This window comes from Rhinatrema bivittatum, chromosome 10 (assembly GCF_901001135.1).
Source record: "Rhinatrema bivittatum chromosome 10, aRhiBiv1.1, whole genome shotgun sequence".
Taxonomy (NCBI): domain Eukaryota; kingdom Metazoa; phylum Chordata; class Amphibia; order Gymnophiona; family Rhinatrematidae; genus Rhinatrema; species Rhinatrema bivittatum.
In genome coordinates, this window is record NC_042624.1 from 121,983,450 (window position 1) to 122,008,347 (window position 24,898).

The 24,898-nt window shown below is 48.6% G+C and overlaps 1 protein-coding gene across 7 annotated transcripts in view; it reads left to right on the forward strand.

Moving 5' to 3' along the window:
- The window catches only part of LOC115100226 (kinesin-like protein KIF2C), a 120,112-nt gene that overhangs the window by 2,113 nt on the left and 93,101 nt on the right, over positions 1-24,898 (forward strand). For all 7 annotated transcript variants that reach the window (XM_029618568.1, XM_029618571.1, XM_029618569.1 and 4 more), the window contains exons 2-3: positions 14,422-14,516; positions 14,900-15,007. In XM_029618568.1, coding sequence (XP_029474428.1) covers positions 14,422-14,516; positions 14,900-15,007 — 203 coding nt within the window. The remainder of the gene's footprint in view (positions 1-14,421; positions 14,517-14,899; positions 15,008-24,898) is intronic.

A 24,898-nucleotide genomic window follows, 5' to 3' on the forward strand; every position in this document is an offset into this window, starting at 1 on the left:
TCTAACACCCCTATCCCCTCCCCCAGTCTATAATATCCAGCCCTAATCCCCCACCTGATCTCCTGTTCTAACACCCCTATCCCCCCCCAGTCTGTAATATCCAGCCCTAATCCCCCACCTGATCTCCTGTTCTAACACCCCTATCCCCTCCCCCAGTCTGTAATATCCAGCCCTAATCCCCCACCTGATCTCCTGTTCTAACACCCCTATCCCCTCCCCCAGTCTGTAATATCCAGCCCTAATCCCCACCTGATCTCCTGTTCTAACACCCCTATCCCCTCCCCCAGTCTGTAATATCCAGCCCTAATCCCCCACCTGATCTCCTGTTCTAACACCCCTATCCCCTCCCCCAGTCTGTAATATCCAGCCCTAATCCCCCACCTGATCTCCTGTTCTAACACCCCTATCCCCTCCCCCAGTCTGTAATATCCAGCCCTAATCCCCCACCTGATCTCCTGTTCTAACACCCCTATCCCCTCCCCCAGTCTGTAATATCCAGCCCTAATCCCCCACCTGATCTCCTGTTCTAACACCCTTATCCCCTCCCCCAGTCTGTAATATCCAGCCCTAATCCCCCACCTGATCTCCTGTTCTAACACCCCTATCCCCTCCCCCAGTCTGTAATATCCAGCCCTAATCCCCCACCTGATCTCCTGTTCTAACACCCTTATCCCCTCCCCCAGTCTGTAATATCCAGCCCTAATCCCCCACCTGATCTCCTGTTCTAACACCCCTATCCCCTCCCCCAGTCTGTAATATCCAGCCCTAATCCCCCACCTGATCTCCTGTTCTAACACCCCCTATCCCCTCCCCCAGTCTGTAATATCCAGCCCTAATCCCCACCTGATCTCCTGTTCTAACACCCCTATCCCCCCCCAGTCTGTAATATCCAGCCCTAATCCCCACCTGATCTCCTGTTCTAACACCCCTATCCCCCCCCCAGTCTGTAATATCCAGCCCTAATCCCCACCTGATCTCCTGTTCTAACACCCCTATCCCCCCCCCAGTCTGTAATATCCAGCCCTAATCCCCACCTGATCTCCTGTTCTAACACCCCTATCCCCCCCAGTCTGTAATATCCAGCCCTAATCCCCACCTGATCTCCTGTTCTAACACCCCTATCCCCTCCCCCAGTCTGTAATATCCAGCCCTAATCCCCACCTGATCTCCTGTTCTAACACCCCTATCCCCTCCCCCCAGTCTGTAATATCCAGCCCTAATCCCCCACCTGATCTCCTGTTCTAACACACCTTATCCCCTCCCCCAGTCTGTAATATCCAGCCCTAATCCCCACCTGATCTCCTGTTCTAACACCCCTATCCCCTCCCCCAGTCTGTAATATCCAGCCCTAATCCCCCACCTGATCTCCTGTTCTAACACCCCTATCCCCTCCCCCAGTCTGTAATATCCAGCCCTAATCCCCACCTGATCTCCTGTTCTAACACCCCTATCCCCCCCCAGTCTGTAATATCCAGCCCTAATCCCCACCTGATCTCCTGTTCTAACACCCCTATCCCCCCCCCCAGTCTGTAATATCCAGCCCTAATCCCCACCTGATCTCCTGTTCTAACACCCCTATCCCCCCCAGTCTGTAATATCCAGCCCTAATCCCCACCTGATCTCCTGTTCTAACACCCCTATCCCCTCCCCCAGTCTGTAATATCCAGCCCTAATCCCCACCTGATCTCCTGTTCTAACACCCCTATCCCCTCCCCCAGTCTGTAATATCCAGCCCTAATCCCCACCTGATCTCCTGTTCTAACACCCCTATCCCCCCCCAGTCTGTAATATCCAGCCCTAATCCCCACCTGATCTCCTGTTCTAACATCCCTATCCCCCCCCAGTCTGTAATATCCAGCCCTAATCCCCCACCTGATCTCCTGTTCTAACACCCCTATCCCCCCCAGTCTGTAATATCCAGCCCTAATCCCCACCTGATCTCCTGTTCTAACACCCCTATCCCCCCCCAGTCTGTAATATCCAGCCCTAATCCCCACCTGATCTCCTGTTCTAACACCCCTATCCCCTCCCCCAGTCTGTAATATCCAGCCCTAATCCCCCACCTGATCTCCTGTTCTAACACCCCTATCCCCCCAGTCTGTAATATCCAGCCCTAATCCCCCTCAATTGATCTCCTGTTCTAACACCTCTATTCCTCCTCCAGTCTGTAATATCCAGCCCTAATCCCCACATCTGCAGTCTCCTACCCTGTCCCCATTGCCAACCTACTGTAATATCCTGTCCTAGCACCCCTGCCCGCCTTAGTCTGTAATATTCAGCTCTAGCTTCTTTCCATGGCCCTCCTCCCCTCCCTACTTATCTGCAATCTTTTGTCCTAGTCATCCTTGCCCCCAACCTGTCTGTAATTTCCTTCCCTGACCTGCAGCCGCCTGTTGCCTCAACTCTTGTGATGTACATGTGTTGAGAGAGAAATGGACTGAAGAATGGGACATGACTCTTCCTGTAGGGGTCCATGACCAGGCTCAGATGTCTTTGAATTTATTGCTAACTCCTTATAACTCTTTCCTTCATTACATGTTTTGCTTCATACTACCTTTGCTTTATGGGAAGATTAGTGTTTCTGGTGCGGTTGTCTGGGGGGTGGTGACTGGCCCTTAGTGTTTGGGAAGGGCCTCCCTGATGTTGATGGGGTTAGAGCAGTGGTCTCCAAACTATGGCCACACTTAGCCTATATAGCAAGCTTCTCTGACCCACCTTCCCTTCCTAGCCTGACCTGGAGTCAGCTCACAGTAAGTTTACTTTTACCCCATGTGTGTGTGGCAGCAGGACTGATGGGGTTTCCAGGCCTTGCTAGGTGAAGTGCAAAGGAGAGGATGTAGGAAAAGGGAGGGAAGGTGAGTGCATGAGGGTGTTGCTGGCCCTGCCCCTTCCTTACCTGTTCTTCCATCATGGGCAGGATTTCTGGGAGTGTTGCAGGGCTGCCAACTTCAGAGATCTAGAAATATTACTGATGCTGTCTGCAATACCCGTGGGAGCTGCTACTCTTCTCACACTCTCTCTTCTTCCCCCCACCCCTTCAAATAATTGAAAGGGCCAGATATGGTCATCCCCCCACCACCCATGCTGAGCAAGCTCTGAAGAGACTCCCCTGGCTCTCTGGTGACTTGAAATGTCTTTTGTGGCCATTCTCTTAAAGTTTGGGGACCCCTGGTTTAGAGGAACTTCCTGCTGCATCGGTAACGTCTCCAGCAGGAGGCAGTACTTAGGAGCCTCTGTGGAGAATCAAAGTTCCAAGCCAGTGAAACATGGCTTGGAAACACATAGGCTGATGAGCTATGGAGTAACAAACACTTGTGTATTAGTCGTCCTCCTTAATTACTTGATATTAGTACTTCCTGTGACAGGTTAGATGCCTTGTGCCATAATGAGGTTTGGGTGTATTTTCTCTAGTGAGCTAATCTCTGCATAGTTGATCTCTTCCCCCCTAACAAGTGTCCAGATGTCTCTTCAATGCAGTGTTCTGCAGTCCCATATAGTGGGCCCATGTGCATTCTCACTATTAGGACAGATTTTGGGTCTGTGTTAAAATTACTTCCCATGTAATAAGGGCTTTAGTGCACAAAGAGGCTGATGCAGCATGAACGTGTTAACGTGCGTCCAAACTGGGTGCACATTTTTAACGCATGCAGTCACCTCACCTGGGTGCCTGATGCAATAAGCAAGTGAGCTGCCATGCTAAAAGGCACACTTGGGATAAATTGTACCTCGCTAGTGTGACCATGCATTGGAAGCCCAGGAGATGTGCTGTGCGTGGGTTAGGAAAATGGATGCTTAAGAGTCATTTTTATCCTGGGGCAGCTAATTTACTGGCACAATATTCATGACCACATATATATTGTGGGTGTCTATGTGCCCTGAAATTTAGTCAAGACTCTTTTGTATGGTGCTGCTTTCTGTGGTTCTTCATAAGAACCTGCCATACTGGGTCAGACCAAGGGTCCATCAAGCCCAGCATCCTGTTTCCAACAGTGGCCAATCCAGGCCATAAGAACCTGGCAAGTACCCAAAAACTAAGTCTATCCCATGTAACCATTGCTAATGGCAGTGGCTATTCTCTAAGTGAACTTAATAGCAGGTAATGGGACTTCTCCTCCAAGAACTTATCCAATCCTTTTTTAAACACAGCTATACTAACTGCACGAACCACATTCTCTGGCAACAAATTCCAGAGTTTAATTGTGCGTTGAGTAAAAAAGAACTTTCTCCGATTAGTTTTAAATGTGCCCCATGCTAACTTCATGGAGTGCCCCCTAGTCTTTCTACTATCCGAAAGAGTAAATAACCGATTCACATCTACCCGTTCTAGACCTCTCATGATTTTAAACACCTCCATCATATCCCCCCTCAGTCGTCTCTTCTCCAAGCTGAAAAGTCCTAACCTCTTTAGTCTTTCCTCATAGGGGGGTTGTTCCATTCCCCTTATCATTTTGGTAGCCCTTCTCTGTACCTTCTCCATCGCAACTATATCTTTTTTGAGATGCAGCAACCAGAATTGTACACAGTATTCAAGGTGCGGTCTCACCATGGAGCGATACAGAGGCATTATGACATTTCCGTTTTATTCATCATTCCTTTTCTAATTCCCAACATTCTGTTTGCTTTTTTGACTGCCGCAGCACACTGAGCCGACGATTTCAATGTGTTATCCACTATGACACCTAGATCTTTCTTGGGTTGTAGCACCTAATATGGAACCCAACATCGTGTAATTATAGCATGGGTTATTTTTCCCTATATGCATCACCTTGCACTTATCCACATTAAATTTCATCTGCCATTTGGATGCCCAATTTTCCAGTCTCACAAGGTCTTCCTGCAATTTATCACAATCTGCTTGTGATTTAACTACTCTGAACAATTTTGTCATCTGCAAATTTGATTATCTCACTCGTCTTATTTCTTTCCAGATCATTTATAAATATATTGAAAAGTAAGGGTCCCAATACAGAACCCTGAGGCACTCCACTGTCCACTCCCTTCCACTGAGAAAATTGTCCATTTAATCCTACTCTCTGTTTCCTGTCTTTTAGCCAGTTTGCAATCCACGAAAGGACATTGCCACCTATCCCATGACTTTTACTTTTCCTAGAAGCCTCTCATGAGGAACTTTGTCAAATGCCTTCTGAAAATCCAAGTATACTATATCTACCGGTTCACCTTTATCCACATGTTTATTAACTCCTTCAAAAAAGTGAAGCAGATTTGTGAGGCAAGACTTGCCCTGGGTAAAGCCATGCTGACTTTGTTCCATTAAACCATATCTTTCTATATGTTCTGTGATTTTGATGTTTAGAACACTTTCCACTATTTTTCCTGGCACTGAAGTCAGGCTAACTGGTCTGTAGTTTCCCGGATCGCCCCTGGAGCCTTTTTTAAATATTGGGGTTACATTTGCTATCCTCCAGTCTTCAGGTACAATGGATGATTTTAATGATAAGTTACAAATTTTTACTAATAGGTCTGAAATTTCATTTTTTAGTTCCTTCAGAACTCTGGGGTGTATACCATCCGGTCCAGGTGATTTACTACTCTTCAGTTTGTCAATCAGGCCTACCACATCTTCTAGGTTCACCGTGATTGGATTCAGTCCATCTGAATCATTACCCATGAAAACCTTCTCCATTACGGGTACCTCCCCAACATCCTCTTCAGTAAACACCGAAGCAAAGAAATCATTTAATCTTTCTGCGATGGCCTTATCTTCTCTAAGTGCCCCTTTAACCCCTCGATCATCTAACTGTCCAACTGACTCCCTCACAGGCTTTCTGCTTCGGATATATTTAAAAAAGTTTTTTACTGTGAGTTTTTGCCTCTACAGCCAACTTCTTTTCAAATTCTCTCTTAGCCTGTCTTATCAATGTCTTACATTTAACTTGCCAATGTTTATGCTTTATCCTATTTTCTTCTGTTGGATCCTTCTTCCAATTTTTGAATGAAGATCTTTTGGCTAAAATAGCTTCATTCACCTCCCCTTTTAACCATGCCGGTAATCGTTTTGCCTTCTTTCCACCTTTCTTAATGTGTGGAATACATCTGGATTGTGCTTGTCCTTTCAGTTTTTTCTAACAATTTTTCTCATTATCAAAGTTTCCCTTTTGAAAGTTTAGCACGAGAGCCTTGGATTTGCACACTGTTCCTTTTCCAGTCATTAAATCAAATTTGATCATATTATGATCACTATTGCCAAGCGGCCCCACCACCGTTACCTCTCTCACCAAGTCCTGTGCTCCACTGAGAATTAGATCTAAAATTGTTCCCTCTCTCGTCGGTTCCTGAACCAATTGCTCCATAAAGCTATCATTTATTCCATCCAGGAACGTTATCTCTCTAGCGTGACCCGATGATACATTTACCCAGTCTATATTGGGGTAATTGAAGTCTCCCATTATTACTGCACTACCAATTTGGTTAGCTTCCCTAATTTCTCTTAGCATTTCACTGTCCATCTCACCATCTTGACCAGGTGGACGGTAGTATACCCCTATCACTATAGTCTTCCCTGACACACAAGGGATTTCTACCCATAAAGATTCAATTTTGTATTTAGTCTCATGCAGGATGTTTATCCTGTTGACTCTATGCCATCCCGGACATAAAGCACCACACTTCCTCCCGACTGCTCCTCTCTGTCATTGCGATATAATTTGTACCCCGGTATAGCACTGTCCCATTAGTTATCCTCTTTCCACCATGTCTCTGAGATGCCAATTAAGTCTATGTCATCATTCACTGCTATACATTCTAATTCTCCCATCTTACTTCTTAGACTTCTGGCATTAGCATACAAACATTTCAAAGTTTGTTTTTTGTTTGTATTTTCATTCTGCTGTTTATTTGATAGGGATAAGTTAGAATTTTTTAGCTCAGGTGAGTTTTAGTTACAGGCACTTGGACTACTTTTCTAATTATTGGAACCTCACTGTCGGGATGCCCTAATTCTAATGCATCATTAGTATCCTTTAAAAATACATCTCTCCGAACCATGCGCTGCTGAGCGACTGTCGGCTTTCCCCTTTGTTCTAGTTTAAAAGCTGCTCTATCTCCTTTTTAAAGGTTAGCGCCAGCAGTCTGGTTCCACTCTGGTTAAGGTGGAGCCCATCCCTTCGGAAGAGACTCCCCCTTCCCCAAAAGGTTCCCCAGTTCCTAACAAAACTGACTCCCTCTTCCTTGCACCATCGTCTCATCCACGCATTGAGACTCCGGAGCTCTGTACAGGATGCACGCGCAAATCATGGCCCTGCCGTCCAAGACAGCTAAAGGCCCAGTCCTCTGCTCTGCATTCTACCCGAGAGCGGCACAGCCTGAAGTAACCTCTGCCCTATGCCTGTTGTGTGAAGAACCCCGGGGGGGAGACGAGACGAGGTCCCTCACAGCCTGTAGAGGACTCCAGATCTACCAGGGAGGCTACCCCAGACCTCTCTATTCCAGACTCTGCCCTTCCACAGTGGGGGGCTCTTGGGGAGCACCGCCAGACCCAATGCAGTCCCAGGCCGCTTCACCTGGGCGGGATTCTTTGCAGAACTACAATACTACATCCATGCACACAGGACCACCAGCGGCACAACCGCAACATCCCAGGGCCCTCCTGGCCTCTATCAGATGAGCTGCCCCTGGACAAATACCTCCCCTTAGGGGACACATGATTTGGAGGACGAACCAGAACCCCTGGAAGAAGGGGAACTCCCTCCAGGAATGGAACTGCATTGCACCATGATGCGCTTCTTCCAAAAGACGAATTATCAATCTCATAGCCACGAGCCTGAAGGCATTGGCCATCTTGGACACCTACAACCCAGCAGTCCAAGGCGAGCCCCTTCCTGGCCGATGCAGACACGATCCAAAAGAGAATAGTGTAACATTACAAGAGAAGAAAATTTACCTTTAAGAAGAGAAGTTTCACCACAAGAGAAGTGGGGCTAATGGTCCCTCCCCCCAGTCAACTTTCCTGAGGTCTATTTGATATCCTTCAGAGGTGAGCCTTAGTCCGCTGGCCGATTCCCAGCATGGACATAGCCCCCAGGGTGGCAAAAGGCAGCAGGTGCAGATTCAAGCGCAGTGGTGAAGGTATTTCCCTCTCCCCCTGCAGCTGGAGACCGCCCGGCATGCGATCGGTAAGCGCAGAGACCAGGTAAGGTAGAAACCTTTATTTCTAAGTCTCCAAGGCTCAAACAGCCGTACCGACCTTCCTCCTAGGTTTAATCAGGTTGAGCAGTCTCCATCTGGCTAGGCCTCAATCTGGTGTGAGGGTCCACACAGGTGGAGACTCTTTGGGGGGGGGGGGTTGCTATCTTCCCCACCCCCCCTCACTGTCTAACACAGAGCAGGCCTGAGGCACCTAACTTGAGCCCATCCGTAGGGATACACACTTAACTGCTCGCACATCTGAGTTGGGTGCACAATAGGCCACACGCACAAAGCCCGCCACTTGTGCGCATGTACAGCACAACTTCTGCACTCTCGACGTGCCCATAATTTTCGCACGGACGAGTTTAAGTTCTATACATGCACAAACAATGGTACTACCATCCAAGAAGGCCAAGGGACCCTTCCTTTGCCCAGCCTGCCACTTGAGAGCTGCACAGCCTGAATTAGAATCTCTCCTGTAGCCAGCAGTGCAAACAGAACCAGGGAGAACCAAATCAAGACCTCCCACAGCCAGGAGAGGGATCCGGAACCACTGAGGGCACCCTGGACCTAACTATGTCCAACTTGGCACCCCCACAGGAAAGTTCCTCTGGGGCTTCCACTACAACACCTCCTGGTATCAACATGGACCCAAGAACCTTCTCCTGGGTGGAATTTGTCAAAGGACTGTAAACATTTGTCCAGGCGCAACCAGCTCAGGCTGTCCACTTGCCTCAAACTCCACCAGAAGCACAAGTCCTTCCCAGCACCTCCCAATGCTCTTGAGACATGTCTCTCCTAACCAAGATCATCCCGGATGGGGATCCAGACACCTCAGAGGAGGAAACAGACTCCCTGGAAGAAGGGGAAATCTCCCGCCCCCCCCCCCCCCCCCCAAGGGATGGAGCCATACCAGACCATGCTCAGATTCTTCCACAAAGACAAATTACCAGCCCTCGTCTCCCAAACTATGAAGACACTGGGTCTCCCAAGCACAGACCCTACACTGGAACAAAAAAAGAATCCCATGTTGGTGTACCTCTGTAAAGCCTCATGCTATTTTCCTATGTTGGAGCCCATCAAGGAACTGATTAAAACTGGCCTCTGGAGCATTCCATTCCAGGTCAAAGGGGGATGGGCACTTGAAGCCCTATAGCTGTTGGAACCCACAGCCAAGGAACATCTAAGCTTCCCTAAAGTGGATGCTATGATCTGTAGTGTCTCAAAACTCACCACGATCCCTGTGGAGGGAGGAGCAGCACTGAAGGACACCCAAGACAGAAGGCCAGAAGCCATCCTCAAGCAGTCCTTTGTTTCAGCAATGACTCTACAAATTGCCTCTTCTTGCACTTTGGTGGCACGTTCCTGTTTGATCCTCTCCAGAGATGTTACCACGCCCAGTGAAGTGATAGAATCTGCGGTCTGCTTTCTCACCGATGCTACCGCAGACCTCATGCACACATCCTCCAGGGGTGTCTCCATTGCAGTGGCTGCCAGAAGACTATGGCTCAAATTGGTGGACTGACGCGACTTCCAAGGCGAACCTCATAAAAATGCCTTTTAAAGGATCTCTCCTGTTCAGGAGCGAACTGGAGAAGTTAGCCAACAAATGGGGTGAATCCCATACCCCAATTACTTGAAGACAGGAACAAAAAAAATCAGCGCTCCTCCCCCCCCCCCCCCCCCCCCCCCCCAAGAGAACCAAGGGTAGAGGATCAGAGTTTTAAACCTTACAGGAACACAAGTCTCAAGCACCTCATACTTCAGGAAGGTTTCATTCCTTGAGGAGCAAGCTCAGGGGCAGGCTCCAGCCATGCTCCATAATGAAGACATAGGGGGCAGACTTACCCTCTTCTATCAAAGATGGGTCAAAGTAATATCGGACAAGTGGGTCCTAACTATCATTCGAGAGGGGTACTCCCTGGAATTCCAAAGCATTCTAGACAAATTCACAAGATCACTGTACCACTCCCACACCAAGAGACTGGCAGTGGAAACCACAGTAGCTCTGCTGCTCATGTCTCAACAAAATACTGGCCACTATTCCATCTATTTTATCGTTCCCAAGAATGAAGGAACATTCCGGCCCATCCTGGACCTCAACGCCGTCAAGTTACCTGACGGTACCACACTTCTGCATGGAAACCCTACGCTCTGTGATAATGGCCATACAACCGGGAAAATTCTTAACCTCCTGACCTATCCGAAGCCTACCTTCACATCCCAGTTCATCAGGACCACCAGCACTTCCTGCACGTTACAATACTGGGCAATTATTACCAATTTTGAGCACTACCCTTCAGACTAGCTCCCACTCCCAGAACCTTCACCAAAATTATGGTGGTAGTAGTAGCAGCAGCACTGAGGAAAGGAGTCTTGGTACATCCTTACTTGGACGATTGGCTGATCAGAGCAAAGTCTCCAGAGGAGAGTCTCCTCGCAACCACCAGAATAAACCTACTACAAGAGCTCAAGTGGGCCGTGAAAACCACCAAGAGCTGCCTACAGCCCTCCAGTCTCTAGAATACCTGGGAGTCTGGTTCAGTATCAAGAAGGACAAAGATCTACCTTCCTCCTCCAAGGAGAAGGAAACTGGGCCAATTGCAAAACCTGTTGAACACAGCCTGCTCCAAGGTATGGGACTACCTGCAAATCCTCTGCCTCATGACATCAACCCTAGAAGTTGTTCCGTGGGCAAGGGCCCATATACGACTGCTACAATGTTCTCTACTATCACAATAGAATCCAGTGTCCCAGAACTACTCAATTCACCTCCAGCTACTGACAGAAGTTCAGGAGCAGCTTCCATGGTGGCTACAGGAAGAGCACCTAAGCAGAGGCATAAACCTATCTGCTCCGAAGTGGATCTTACTCACCACGGATGCAAGCCTGCAAAGGTGGGGAGCCCATGGTCAGGAACTGACAGCCTAGGGACAATGGAACAAGGAAGAGGCAGGATGGAATGTTGACTGCTCAAGCTTCCAGGTGGTTTGACTAGCCTGCCTACAATTCAGGCACAGACTCGGAGGAGAGTCCGTCAGTCATGTCTGACAACGCATTAACCATTGCTTGCATCAACTGACAGGGAGGAACAAAGAGCCATCCAGTGTCTCTAGAAATAGATCCCCCCCTCATGAAATGGGCAGAAATAAACCTACAAGGAATCTCTGCCTCCCACATCGCGGGAAAAGACATCTCTGCAGACTACCTCGGCAGAGAGAGCTTAGACCCGAGGGAATGGTCGCTGGGAGGACACAGCCTTCCAGCTGATAGTGAATCGATGGGGTCTCCCAGCCATGGACCTACTAGCAACTTGTCACAATACTGGGTCCCCAGATTCTTCAGCCACACTCTCAGGGAATCAATGCTCTTGTCCAGACTTGGCCAGAGGAAAGTCTCCTGTACATCTTCCCACCCTGGCCACTAGTTGCCCCAGATTGGCCAAGAAGACCATGGTATGCAGACATGCAAAGACTATTGGTGGGGAATTCTCTGCATCTACTGCCATGCAGGGATCAATTCTCTTACAGTATAGCCCTTGAGAGGACTAATCTAAAGATCAAAAGCCACGATTGACACCCTGCTCCAAGCATGCAAGTTCTCCACATCTGTCTTGCATACGGATCTGGAGAGTATTCAAAGCTGGGAGTGTAGAATTCCTACAGGACAGCAGAAGGGGTTGTCTCTCAACTCCCTCAAGGTTCGTGTCACAGCACTGTCCTGTTTCAGGTCTGAAGTGGATGACATCAGACTACCAATTCACCCTGATGTGTCTCCTTTCCTGAAAGGAGTCAAACTCTGGCCACCACTAAAGCAGCCAGTGCCTCTATGGAACCTCAACCTAGTCCTAGACTTCCTAGCAGGGGAGTCCTTCAGACCAACAAGCAGTCTGTCCCTACGCCTCTTGATAGCAATATGCTTAGCTCGGCAAATCTCTGAACTTCAAGCATTATCCTGTTGAACTGTTCCCCAGGTTCACCCCAGGCACCATACAGCTGCATATGGTACCATCCTTCCTTCTGAAAGTGGTTTCCCAGTTCCATACGAACCAGACCATATCCTTACCATATTCAGAAGACTCACACCTCCTTTGCCACCTGAATGTCGGCAGAATCCTAGTCAGATACCTCAAGAGATCAGAAGCCTTGCGCAAAACTGATCGTCCTTCACAGCAGGAAGAAAGGGGAAGCGGCATAGTGGGCGACCATAGCACGCTGGATCAAAGAAGTCATTAATGCTGCCTACATGGAAGCAAGAAAACCATTACTTCTACAGGTCAAGGTGCATTCTACAAGGGCCCAGGCAATCTCCTGGGCTTTCACCAGCCAAGATCTCAGGCGGAGACATTGTCCTCCCTACACACCTTCTCCAGGTTCTACTGCCTGGATGTCCAGGCCAGGGAGGATACAGCCTTCACAAGGGCAGCACTAAGTGGGCCACGAGCAGCCTCCCACCTGGTAGCTTTTGTACATCCCATCAGTCCTGAGTCCATCTGGCTATATGCTAGGAAATGGAGAAATTACTTACCTGATTTGTTTTCCTTAGTGTAGACAGATGGACTTGGCATACCACCCATGGCTGCTCCAGAAATAGAGAACCTCAGATATCAATCTTGAGACTGTACGGGTAAGCCATGGCCTACCTCTGTTAAGACACCCACAGTTACCTAGGTGTCAGCATTTGTTTCAGTGCATGATAGTCTCCAGTGCCAAAACTTTATATATAATCAGTTGAACTAGTTCAAGGTTAATAGAGTACACTAAAGTGTAAAAGTATTAAGCAACATTTATCCCAGGACAAGCAGGATGTAGTCCTCACATAGGGCTCTGTCCAGTGACGTCACCCATCACGGAAAACTTTCTATCAAGTTTCTAGAACCTTCTTACTGGCCCACTGAGCATGCCATGATTCCTTGAGCCACAGAGGTCTCCCTTCAGTCTTTTTTTTTTTTCCCACGCTGCTGTTAGCTTCGCGGGTAAGGAGCCCTGTGTGGTAAATTCATACTCGGGGGAACATAAATATTTTGGAAAAAGTTATTCCACTGTAGGGGGTCTCCCTTTTTTTCACCACTGGTGAGTAAAATAATTTTTCCGGTCAATACCATTAACAAAATCCAGTCAGGTCACTGGCTGTCCAGCCTTCGACATGGCTACAGGGTTTAAAAAATGCCCGAATTGTACTCTCACTGTCCATAACAGACCCACATATTGAATGTGTGCTATGTCTAGGCAAGAGACACGATGTATCGACATGCCCGAAATGTGCTGAAATGACACCAAAAGGCAGGCGAGCATCTTCAATTGCTGCCGCTGACTTCAACACAATCGTCTCCGGCTGGAGCGGTTAAAGTGGTGTTGAAAATGTGACGTTGTCCGGACAAATCCAGTGACTGACCATCTCTGACCCCTTCTCAGTCGTCTATAGTCTACCTCAAATTGAAACACAGAGCATCTAGCATCGGCATCGCCATAGACCTCTGGATCCAGATTCAGACACGATTCCCAGAGTTCCTTCAATGCCTATCAATCCAACTCCTAAGAAACCTTGGAGGGATGAGTCATCGAGGCCCAAGACTCCCAGGCAATCCCCACCGATATCTGTGCCAGGGACCTGTGGAAAGGCTGGTTTCGCCCTCGCTGCCACCCCCTATAGCTGCTCTGACTTCATCAGCTATAAGGGCAGAACTGGATGGATATATCCACCAGGTGGTTAGAGATGCCTTCGATGCCAGCACCGATGCAGACACCCTCGCCAGCACCAATGCTTGTATAGAGGTTTATGCCGGATCTATCGTTGGCGCCAATACTTGCCAAGTTGGACACTTATTGGTGCCATTCTGGTGCAGCCATTAGATCAGGGGTGGGCATTTCCAGTCCTCGAGGGCCACAAACCTGTCTGTTTTAGGATATCCTAATGAATATGCATGAGAGATTTGCATGCAAATCTCTCATGCATATTCATTAGGGATATCCTGAAAACCAGACTGGTTTGTGGCCCTTGAGGACCAGAACTGCCCACCCCCTGCATTAGATGCTCTGATGCCACAACCCACAGGGGAAGAGATATCAAATTATACTGATGCCTGAAAAAAACACCAGGTCCATTGGGAGTGTGCAGGTGTGAAAAACCACATCTAGTGATGTCTTGCATTCAGACTGTCAAACCCAGCAGCCTCCTCACCCAAGCTGGCACACTGGCATCCTGAAATGTCTACTTGTTGCGTCTTTCTCTGGGATGTGTGGTCTTTGCTCTCACTAACAAGGACTTTCTTACCAGGTTTGATCCACAATGCACGAATCGCCTCTGTGAATCGAGACAAGTCCTCTGTGGCTGTAGAGTGGGTAGAAGAAGATGGAATCAAAGGGAAAGAGGTGAGTAGTGCTACATGACGGGGTGCCTTCTCTTCAATTGTATCTGGCATCTTAGCGTCGCTGCCATTGTCGCCCCCTGGTAGATGTAGATGGGTCACGCAGCAGGCTGCAGCCAGGCACGGCTGCTCCAGAGGAATTCAGGATGAAGATGATTAGGAGAGAGAGGAAGAAGCTTCTTTTAAAATGCTTGGTAACTAGTGACTGTTTCATTGCTGCCTGGCCAGCTTTAGTCTTTGTAACCTGCTGTGGTTTAAGGATTGAAAAGCCAGATGACCACTAAATCGTTCAACTATTGCATTGTGCTCCTAAGCAAAGTCTCTGCAAAGATGGTCTAGAATGGAAACCTTTCTGCTTTCTAAATGCTTTTTCAACTGTTGTGGTAGATAAACTTTGAAGACGTAATGGCAATAAATCCCGAGCTCCTTCAGGTGGTCTCTGCTGCTCCCCATGTGAAGGAGAACTTACCACCCCAGGAAAACATGGTTCTTTCGGTAAGTGCCTTAACATGCTCTTTGGGGGAAACTGGTCCTAGAGATAGTAGTGCTAGCCTCCTGCTTGTCTGGAAGGTGTCGTGTGAATGGTGCTGATGACCTGAGGTTACAGGGGAACACCAGGAAACACTGAGCTGTTCCTGGGAAAAATCGTATTCCCTGTACGTACCTGGATCAGTCCAGACGGTGGGTTATGGCTTCAGAGGGTGCGCCCTCTGGAAATCCTCAGTATCTTTCAGACTCCAGCAGATGAGTGTGGAACCTCTGGTTCCCCATTACACTAAGCTTAACTTGCTTTTCTTCTATTCCTACTTGGATGGATCAAGTTGGGTAATTGGGGGGGGGGGGAAAGCAGTTTGGTAGTCTGACCTATTCTTGGGGCTTTAGGCCTCACAGCTCCTGACTCGCAGGCTGAACTGTTTTAGTCTCCCTCCTTTGCTCCCCTGTATGCTGGGTAAGTGGGGTTTTTTTTTTAATTTCTTTATTCTCAGCTCTAATACCTGGCTTTCCTCACTGGGGGTGCATGCTGGTAGTCCAGCCTCTCCCTCCTCGTCACGATCCAAGCCGCTTTCCTCGGGGCAGCGTACAGAGAAGCACCGTCCCTCTGTCACCGGTCTCATTACTGTTTTTAGGTCGGAAAGCATGGCTGAGTCCCTGCTGCGGCGGATGAGTGTTCCCACTGCTTACAGTGCGTCCATTAAGATCAGCTGTCTGCCTCACAGCTCCCCTCCTCCGCTCCCGGTGCAGTGCATGTGGAGAGCCCGTGTCGAGGCTCTCCTGTGAGGGGGGGGGTGTGCGTACGAGGTGCCTCCCTGGGGGCGGAGGGCCCCTCACAGCCGCTGGGATGCCTGGATGAGCAGAGGTCTGCCCCATTCCCGCTCAGTGCAGGAATGGCAGCCATTTTTGTGTGAGGAGCCGGATGCCCGTTCAGGGGAGGATCAGGATGCTGAATTTTTGCCATTGCCACCGATTTTGACACCAGTGCCACCTCTAGGAACCTTTCCACCGGCTGAGGACCCACCGATTCTGCCTCTCTTGGTGCCACCTCAGTTTTCCACAGACTTTGTATTGTTAATGCATAATGCTTACCTGGCTAGGATGAGCCAGCAGCAGGTCCTACTCCCAAAATACTTAGGGTAGGGGACACCCTGTGTGTAGGTCTGGCACCAGTAGCTCCTCTGGGCACTGCCAGGGTCCCCGTGGTGCATCCCCCAGTGGGTGGTATTGCTCCTGACCCAGACCTGGATGAGCCTTTACCAATGGCTCAGGTGGACGGGGACTTTCCGAGAGTCCTGTGTATCTTCCAGAGGGATGTGCTAGACCCTCTCATACCATTCATACTACAGGAGCTGGACATTGAGGCTCCACAGGAAATTCCTGGATCCACACCTCAGGCAAAGAAGGGAGACCCTGTTTTGGCAGGGCTTCGACCTCCAAGGTCTCTTCCTACCCACCCTACTCCAACTATTGTCCAGGGAGTGGGATTCTCCTGAAGCCTCTCAAGGTCGGTAGAGCTATGGAAAGACTCTATCCACTTCTGGATGATTTCCTGGAGCTTCTTAAGGTCCTGAGAGTAGACTTAGCCGTCACTAAGAGAACAACATCCCAGTGACGGGGGGGGGGGGGGGGGGGTACAGCTCTGTGTGATCTCGAAGTTTATCGAGTGTTTGAGGTGTCAGAGCAGCCTTCTGCAGCTCCTTAGCACAAAGGGCAGGCCTTCGCTGGGTCCAACACCTCAGTCGACAGCATTTGCATCCAGGGGAGTGGGAACTCTGAGGATGCAATGCAGATCCTGGTCTGTCGTTGGGGCCTCCCCCACCTGGACCTGATGGTCACCTCCCGCAATGCCAAAGCACTGCAATTCTTCAGCCACAGAAGGGAGCACAGCGTGGAAGGCAAGGATGCCCTAGTCCTTCCATGGCCTCTTCACTTTCTCCTCTACATGTTTCCACCGTGGCCCCTGGTATGAAAAGTCGTCAGGTGATCCTGGTGGCTCCAGAATGGCCACATTGTCCGTAGTTTGAGGACTTGGTCAATCTCGCAGTGGACTGACTGCTTCAGAGCCATCTCCCATGCCTGCTGCATCAGGGTCCTGTATTTTTCGATCAGGCAGATCACTTCTGTCTTGTGGCTTGACTTTTGAAAGGCACCGATTTGAGACAGTGAGTATACCCAGAGGCCGTGGTTGCCACCATACTCAAGGCAAGGAAGACTTCTACATCCATGGCCTATGTTAGAGTATGGAAGGTTTTTGAATCCTGGTGTACTTCGATTGTCAGATCTGTTCATCCTCTGGAATGGATCTCAGAAGGGGTCTAAGGTTTCGAAAACCACTATTGTACCAGCCTCTGGTGGTCATCCAAGCACATTATCTCCATGCTCAAGCAGCTTCCTGGGTAGAAAGCCACGCTGTCTCCTCCCAGGAAATCTACCGAGCAGCAACCTGGAGATCAGTGCCGAGCAAAAGTATGCAGTATCGTTTGAATCTACATCCACTGGTGTTTGGCTCCTTTGGCGATCGGATCATTCGAGCAGGGCTATCCGGGGCCCACCCTACATAGCGAAGCTCTGGTACATCCCACTGTCTGGACTGATCCGGGTACATACAGGGAAAAGAATTATTCCATACTTATTTTCATTCCTGTAGTACCACAGATCAGTCCAGACACCTTCCCTAAGGATTTGGGGTTGATGGGATTGCTCTTACTGCTCAAATGTTCTTCACTTGCCTCTTTGTTTTTTTTTTTTCAGTCTCTAAGGCTGGTTTCATGGCTCCTTTTGCTGTTCTAAAGTGGTAATAGCGTTTCCTTGATCCATCCATTCTTATTGTTCATGCTTTGATATTCTGCATACTGAGGATTTCCAGAGGGTGCACCCTCTGAAGCTTTGTCTGACTCTATCTGCTGGACAGGGCACATAACCCACTGTCTGGACTGATCCGTGGTGGGTGGTACAGGAACGAAAATTATCGGAGGTAAAGAATTTTCTTCTGATGACACCAGGCGTAAAGGGGCTGAAACAGCGACAATGTGCTTTCCTTATAAACAAAATGGGTAACCGTTATAAATGGGAGGCTTATTAACCTTTTAGATCCTGCTCATTGAAGGAATTGGTTTCTGATGCCCCTTTTTACATATCTTAGTTAACTAGACCCAAATATGGTATAAAATTTGCAAGTAATTAAAAGTATATGAGAATGTTCCACTTGTGCAACGTTGGTACCCAAAAACCTGCAAGCTGAGGTTTCTGTATGTAGAAACCTCCAGATAAGCAGGAGACAATGCTGCCAACCCAGGATATTGTGACGTTTGGGTGCTTTTGAGGGAGTGGCCTAGTGGTTAGAGCAGCAGTGTGGGGAGTCAAGGTTCAAATCCTATTGATGCTCCTAGTGACCTTGGCAAGTCAATTCACTTTCCACTGTCTCAGGTACAAACTTAAATTGTAAGCTCTCTTGGGAAGGGACCTACTAACAATATCTAAACTTGTAACTTGCCTTGAGCTCAGATTTGGAAAAGTGAAAAATGAAATCCAAATTTTGGGACTGTTGTATAGGACAGTGGTTCTCAACCTCTTTTCTGTCAGGACACACCTGACAGATGGTTCTCACATGCGTGACACACTGAACCCATGATCGACACGGGGCTAGATATAAAAGTACAGTTTGCATCCACAGGAACCCCCCTGACCCACAATAATGGATGTAAAGCAGAATTAGGACATTCCCCATACAACTCACCCTACAAAAAAGATATTCTGGTTCTGGTGTCATCTCAGTAACAGCAACTCACTCCTTCTTCCAGGCTCAATAGCCCTACTTATGAAAAGACAGCAGTTTACCACCAATGCATGTCCTCTTGAGAAAACACAACAAATAAGACTGATAAAACTCTTACATGCTAGTAAAATATCTCATCTCAGTAACAGACACAGAACTGACCTAACATACTCCCAGGATCTGTAGTAACGCACATACTAATCCGCACACAGTTACACCTGTATTATGGAATACACTCAAACAGGAGCAACCCTATCTATGAAAAGGCAACACTATAAATATTAAATCAGGCCCTAAAAACCAATACACCTCTTTATTAGGAAGACAGAACTAGCAAGCAGCTATAAATCCCCACATAGAAGTAATTGTAAAACTATACTAATAAGCAGAATAAATGTTTCAAAACAGCTATGAACAGAATAACATCCAACAATTAAAAACTCATAAAAACTATTACAAATTCTCAACACCAATAAAATATTTCAAAAAAAGCAGACACATCACATAAGTTTATTTTTCTTGATTATTTAATATTAAGCCACCTTTACTTACCCCCTCCAGCAGCTCTCCTACTCCTCTTCCATGCAGGCCGTGGCACACACCAGAAGCAGCAGAAGAAGCTAAGCTCTATACTCATGGTCCTCTTCCTTAGTGCCCATGTCTCTCACACACACACACCATACCAGTCATGCCCCCATGACCAGTTTGTCTCACACCAATCATCTCCCAAACAGTCTTTGACACACACACACCAGTCACCTTCCTGAACAGTTTCTCTCATGCCATACACACAGGCTTCCCACTCCCGTGTTCTACTTACATATACGGGCTTCTCACTCCCATGCTTGTTCTCTCCACATGCACAGGCTTCTTATTCCCATAATCACTTTCCCTGTACATACCAGGATCAGTCCAGACTGCTGGGTTATGCCTCCCTTCCAGCAGATGGGAGTCAGAGAAACTGAAAAGGCACCCCCTAGATATACTGGTGTGCCACCTGTGGTGCTTCAGTATCTGACTCCAGCAGATTGCGAGGCATAACCTGCGGTCCTGATCCCTGTCAAATTTACAGATTGTGTTTTCCATTACCAAGTTTAGCTGTTTTGACTATTGACTAGATCAACTAAAAAAAAAATAAAATGGAATAGTAAGATTTAGTCCTTCATTTGGCAAATCTTAAGGCAGGGCATTGCCCTTAAGCCTTTATTCCCGGAGTTTACCAACTTGCTCAGTGCGTTGGGGAGTATTTACCAGTGGGCCGGTCATTCTCCCCTTTACCTTACACCAGAGATGTATATTTCCTCTGGCCAGAATTGTCTGTCTCTACTAATAGACCAGAGAAGTTTATTCCTCTGGCTATTTTATACAGGGAAGTCTTTATATTTGCTTCCCCCCCCCCCCCCCCCCCCCCCCATCAGTGACTGAAAAAAAAAAGGAATAATAGACTAAGAAGGATTTTGTGCACTAACGCCTGCCGCTATCTCCCAGGCCTCCGGAGGGGGTGAATTTTTTTTCACCCAGCTGTGTGATACTTGTTTTTTCGTGTGTCTTCATGCCGCATGGCGCAGCTTGTGGAGAGTTGAGGGGGGGGGGGGGGCGGCTCTCTCATGAGGGTCTCTGCTCCTGCTGTCTTCCCGGGGGCGAGGGACCCTTGCGGAGGCCGATTTTTCAGGGCAGAGCTCTCAATTCCACAGGTCTTCTGAGGCACCGGCAGCCAAAAAAATTAGACCAGGCCCGCTCCTGCTTGAGGAGGGAGCGGCAGCCATTTTGCCTGCATCGGGTGCCGATGCAGATCAGACAGAGGAGGTTCCTCCTCTCTCTCCCCGCCGGCATTAAGCCCTCGGACAGCATGATTCGCTCCCGGTTTCGGCCCCTCCCTTGAATTTCCCTCCCGGGGTGGGGGGGTCCTTAAAGAAACAACCCCCTTTTCCTCAGTTTGTACTTTTGATGCATAAAGCTTATTTGGAAGCTGACTTGAATAGTCAAGTGGCTTCTCCAGTCAGAATTTTGGGTGCTGCCCCAGACCGGGGGTTTCTGGGCCAAGGCTGCCTCTCACAGCCACGGTTTCAGAGTTCACCGGATCCTCTCCACTCTGGATATGAATTCTGATGAGGTGGAGCGGGATGATCCGCAGGTGCTGAGTCTGTTCAGTAAGGAGGAGTTGGATCCCTTGATACCTCATGTGCTTCATGAGCTTGAGACTACCCTTCCTCCAACAGTGGACCTCTCTCCAGGAATTCGGTTTTCAGGGCTTCGGCCTCCGCCTCAAACATTTCCCTTTCATGCGAAGCTTTCAGCTTGTTTCTAGGGAATGGGATTTGCCTGAAGCCTCCTTAAGAGTCGGCAGAGCCATGGAGAAGCTCTACCTGTTATCCCAGGAATCTTTGTATCTCCTCAAAATCCCTCAGGTGGACTCGGCGGTTATGGCTGTTAAGTACACGACGATTCCTGTGACTGGAGGGACAGCTCTCAAGGATCTTCAGGATAGGAAACTGGAAATTTTACTTAAACGTATCTTTGAGGTATCGGCGTTGGGGGTAAGGGCAGCTGTCTGTAGCAGCCTTATGCAGAGGGCTACCCTCCGCTGGATTCAGAAATTGCTCACATCACAGGAACTTTCTCTGGGTGAGGCTGAGCAGGTGAACCGCATGGAGTCGGCGGTTGCCTATACGGCTGATGCATTGTACGATCTTCTGCGTGCATGATGTCCTTGGCAGCCTCAGCCAGGAGGCTGTTGTGGCTGATGCCACATCGAAGTCTCAGCTTGGTTCCTTTCCTTTTAAGGGTAAGCTGTTTGGCGAACAACTGGAGCAACTTATTAAAGACCTGGGAGACAAGGTTTACAAACACCCAGAGCTTCCTGATTTTCTGGCACTTCTCAGGGCCAGTGCGTTTTAGTGCCAGGAGGGGTGTTTCCTTTGCTTCCCGGCAGACATAGAGGTCTCAGACGTAGGCGCATTCCTTTCAAGGCAGGCAGCCTCAGCGCGGTGGCACCTCAGTTTCACCTCCAATAAGCCTTCCCAATGAAGGGGCACCAGCTCATTCCTCTGTTCCGGAGATCAGGGGGCAGCTTTCCCTGTTTTACAAGGAATGGGTCAAAATAACCTCAGACCAGTGGGTTCTAGATATTATAAATCAGTTACGCTTTGGGTTTGGCTCGCCCGCTTCAGGATCTTTTTCTTGTCTCCATGTGGGTCTCGGGAGAAGCAACAAGTGATTCGTCAGACGCTGTCTTGACTGAAGGCGCTGGGAGCAATTATCCCGGTCCCTCCAGCCGAGCATTGGACCAGTCATTACTCAATTTACTTCGTGGTTCCCAAGAAGGAGGGGTTGTTCCAGCCAATATTGGATTTGGATTTGAAGAAGGTCAATCTAAAGTTGCGGATCCCGCAGTTCCGGATGGAGACGAGGTCAGTTGTTGCAGCCGTCCCTAAGGGAGAGTGTTTGGCTTCTTTGGATTTGAGCACCATCAAAGGTTTCTGCAGTTCATGGTGCTGGGAGCATTACCAGTTCCACACCCTACCTTTTGGGCTGGTGACGGCCCCACGAGTGTTCAAGGTGATGGTGGTTGTGGCGGCGAGCCTCCGGCAAGGGATATTGGTGCAACCATACCTGGACAACTGGCTCATACGAGTGAAATCAGGATCGCTGCAAGGTGGCGATAGTCTGTCTTGGATCACCTGCATTCCCTGGGCTGGGTCGTCAATTTTGGCAAGTCGCCTGATCCAGTCACAGGTACTAGAATTTCTGGGTGCGCAATTAGATACTGCAGTGGGCAAAGTTTTCCTACCACTCATGTGGATGGAGAAGTTGATGACCCGGGTCCAGCACCAGGTTTTTAAAATTCATGGTCCTATGGGAGCACTTTCAATTTTGCACCCTTCTGTTTGGTTTAGCAACTGCACTGCAGACCTTCACCAAGGTGTAATGGTGGTGGCTCCTCTCAGGAGGGAGGGCATGTTGGTGCACCTGTAGCTGGATGACTGATACAAACTAAGTCACAAGACCTATGCAAGCAAGTGGTGGAGTTGGTGGTCCACCACTTGACTTCTTTGGAATGGATAGTGAACCTTTCCAAGAAACATCTTCTCCCTTCAAGTCTTGAGCTTTTTGGACATGCACACTTTGATACCTGTGTGGGGAAGGTGTTCTCTCAGAGGAGTGGATGATCAGGTTACAGTCCCAAGTTTGGAGTCTCTTGCAGGCCTGGGTGCCCAGGGTCTGGGATTACCTACTGGTCTTCAACTCCATGGCATCTACCTTGGAACTCATCCCTTGGGCATTTGCTCATGAGACCTCTGCAGCAGGCATTAGTTATCGCAATGGAATCCAGTGTTGGAGCAGTTTAATCTACCTCTTCTGCTTACTGACCCAGCCAGGTCCAATCTCATGATGGCTGTCTTCTCACCATTTGAGCTGTAGAATGGACTTGGAAGTGCTGCAGTTCAGCATGGTTAATACTGATGCCAGTCTCTCTCCAGTTGGGGAGCAGTGTCTGTCCCAGTTGGTACAAGGGTAATGGTCATTGGAGACATTGTAGGTCCATCAGTTGTCTGGAGTCAAGAGCAGTAGTTGGTCCTCCAGGCATTCTTACCTCTTCTGCACAATTGCCTGGTTCAGATCCTGTCTGACAATGCAACAGTGGCTTATATCAACCATCGGACGGGGGGGTACCAAGAGTCAAGCTGATGTCTTGGGCAGCACAGCATCTGTCTGATAGCCTCTCATAGCAGGATCTGAAAATGTGCAAGCAGATTTTTCGCAGCCATCAGCAGTTGGACCCCAGAGAATGAATTGTCAGAGGTGATGCAGCTCATTACTTGCAGATGGGGCATTCCTCAATGGATCTCATGGGAACTCCATGGAATGCCAAAGTCCCTCCATTCAGTCGGTGAACAGCAGAAGGGGTAGATGCCCTTGTTCTTCCTTGGCAGAGCAACATCCTTTGTTCTTCTGGTGGGCAAGCTACTAAGAATAGCTTCATTGCAGGACAGGGGATCCTGGTAACTCCAGAGTGGCCATGGAGGCCTTGATTCGTGTCAATTTAGCAACAGATATGGACCATTACAGCTGGGGCATTTTCCAAATCTGTCAGGGGCCCATATTTTCTAATCAGGCAGCTCACTTTTATCTAGCAGCTTGGCTTTTGAGGCAGTGTCTAAGGGATATCTGGATGTTACTACTCTGTTGCAGGCTCAAGAGACTTCCACTTTGACGTATGTCAGTGTGGAGGGTTTTTGCATTTTGGTGCCTTGCATGCCTGAGTGCATTTCTCGGACATCCTCAGCTCGGTACTCACCCATATATGAGGACTAACATCTTGCTTGTCCTGTGAGGAAGCAAATGTTGCTTACCTGTAACAGGTGTTCTCACAGGACAGCAGGATGTTAGTTCTCACGAAACCCGCCCGCCGCCCTGTGGTGTTGGGTTCGTAACGTTTTCTGGAGACCGTACCTTCAAAAAGACAAAGACAAGATGGAGGCGGTACAGAGAAGGGCGACCAGGAAGGTGGAGGATCTTCATCGGATGACGTATGAGGAGAGATTGAAGAATCTAAATATGTACACCCTGGAGGAAAGGAGGAGCAGAGGTGATATGATACAGACTTTCAGATACTTGAAAGGTGTTAATGATCAAAAGACAACGACAAACCTTTTCCGAAGGAAAAAAATCAGCAGAACCAGGGGTCACGATTTGAAGCTCCAGGGAGGAAGATTCAGAACCAATGTCAGGAAGTATTTCTTCACGGAGAGGGTGGTGGATGCCTGGAATGCCCTTCCGGAGGATGTGGTGAAGACCAGAACTGTGAAGGACTTCAAAGGGGCATGGGATAAAACACTGTGGATCCATAAAGTCAAGAGGCTGCCAATGAAGAGTGGGTGACTCGCCAGAATGACGGCTACTGCCTGGAGTCAATACCCTTATTAAATAAACATACACAGGCTTACTGTGACTCCAAAATCGCTCTAAGCTTCAACAGCAAGAGGAAATGTGGAAAAAAGGATTCACACTCACAAAGAGGGGAGTAGCTGGCTTGTTACGGCGGTTACTACCCCAAATCAAATAAGCCTGATACTTCACTTTCAATGCATATACAGCATAGTTCTCTGATTCAA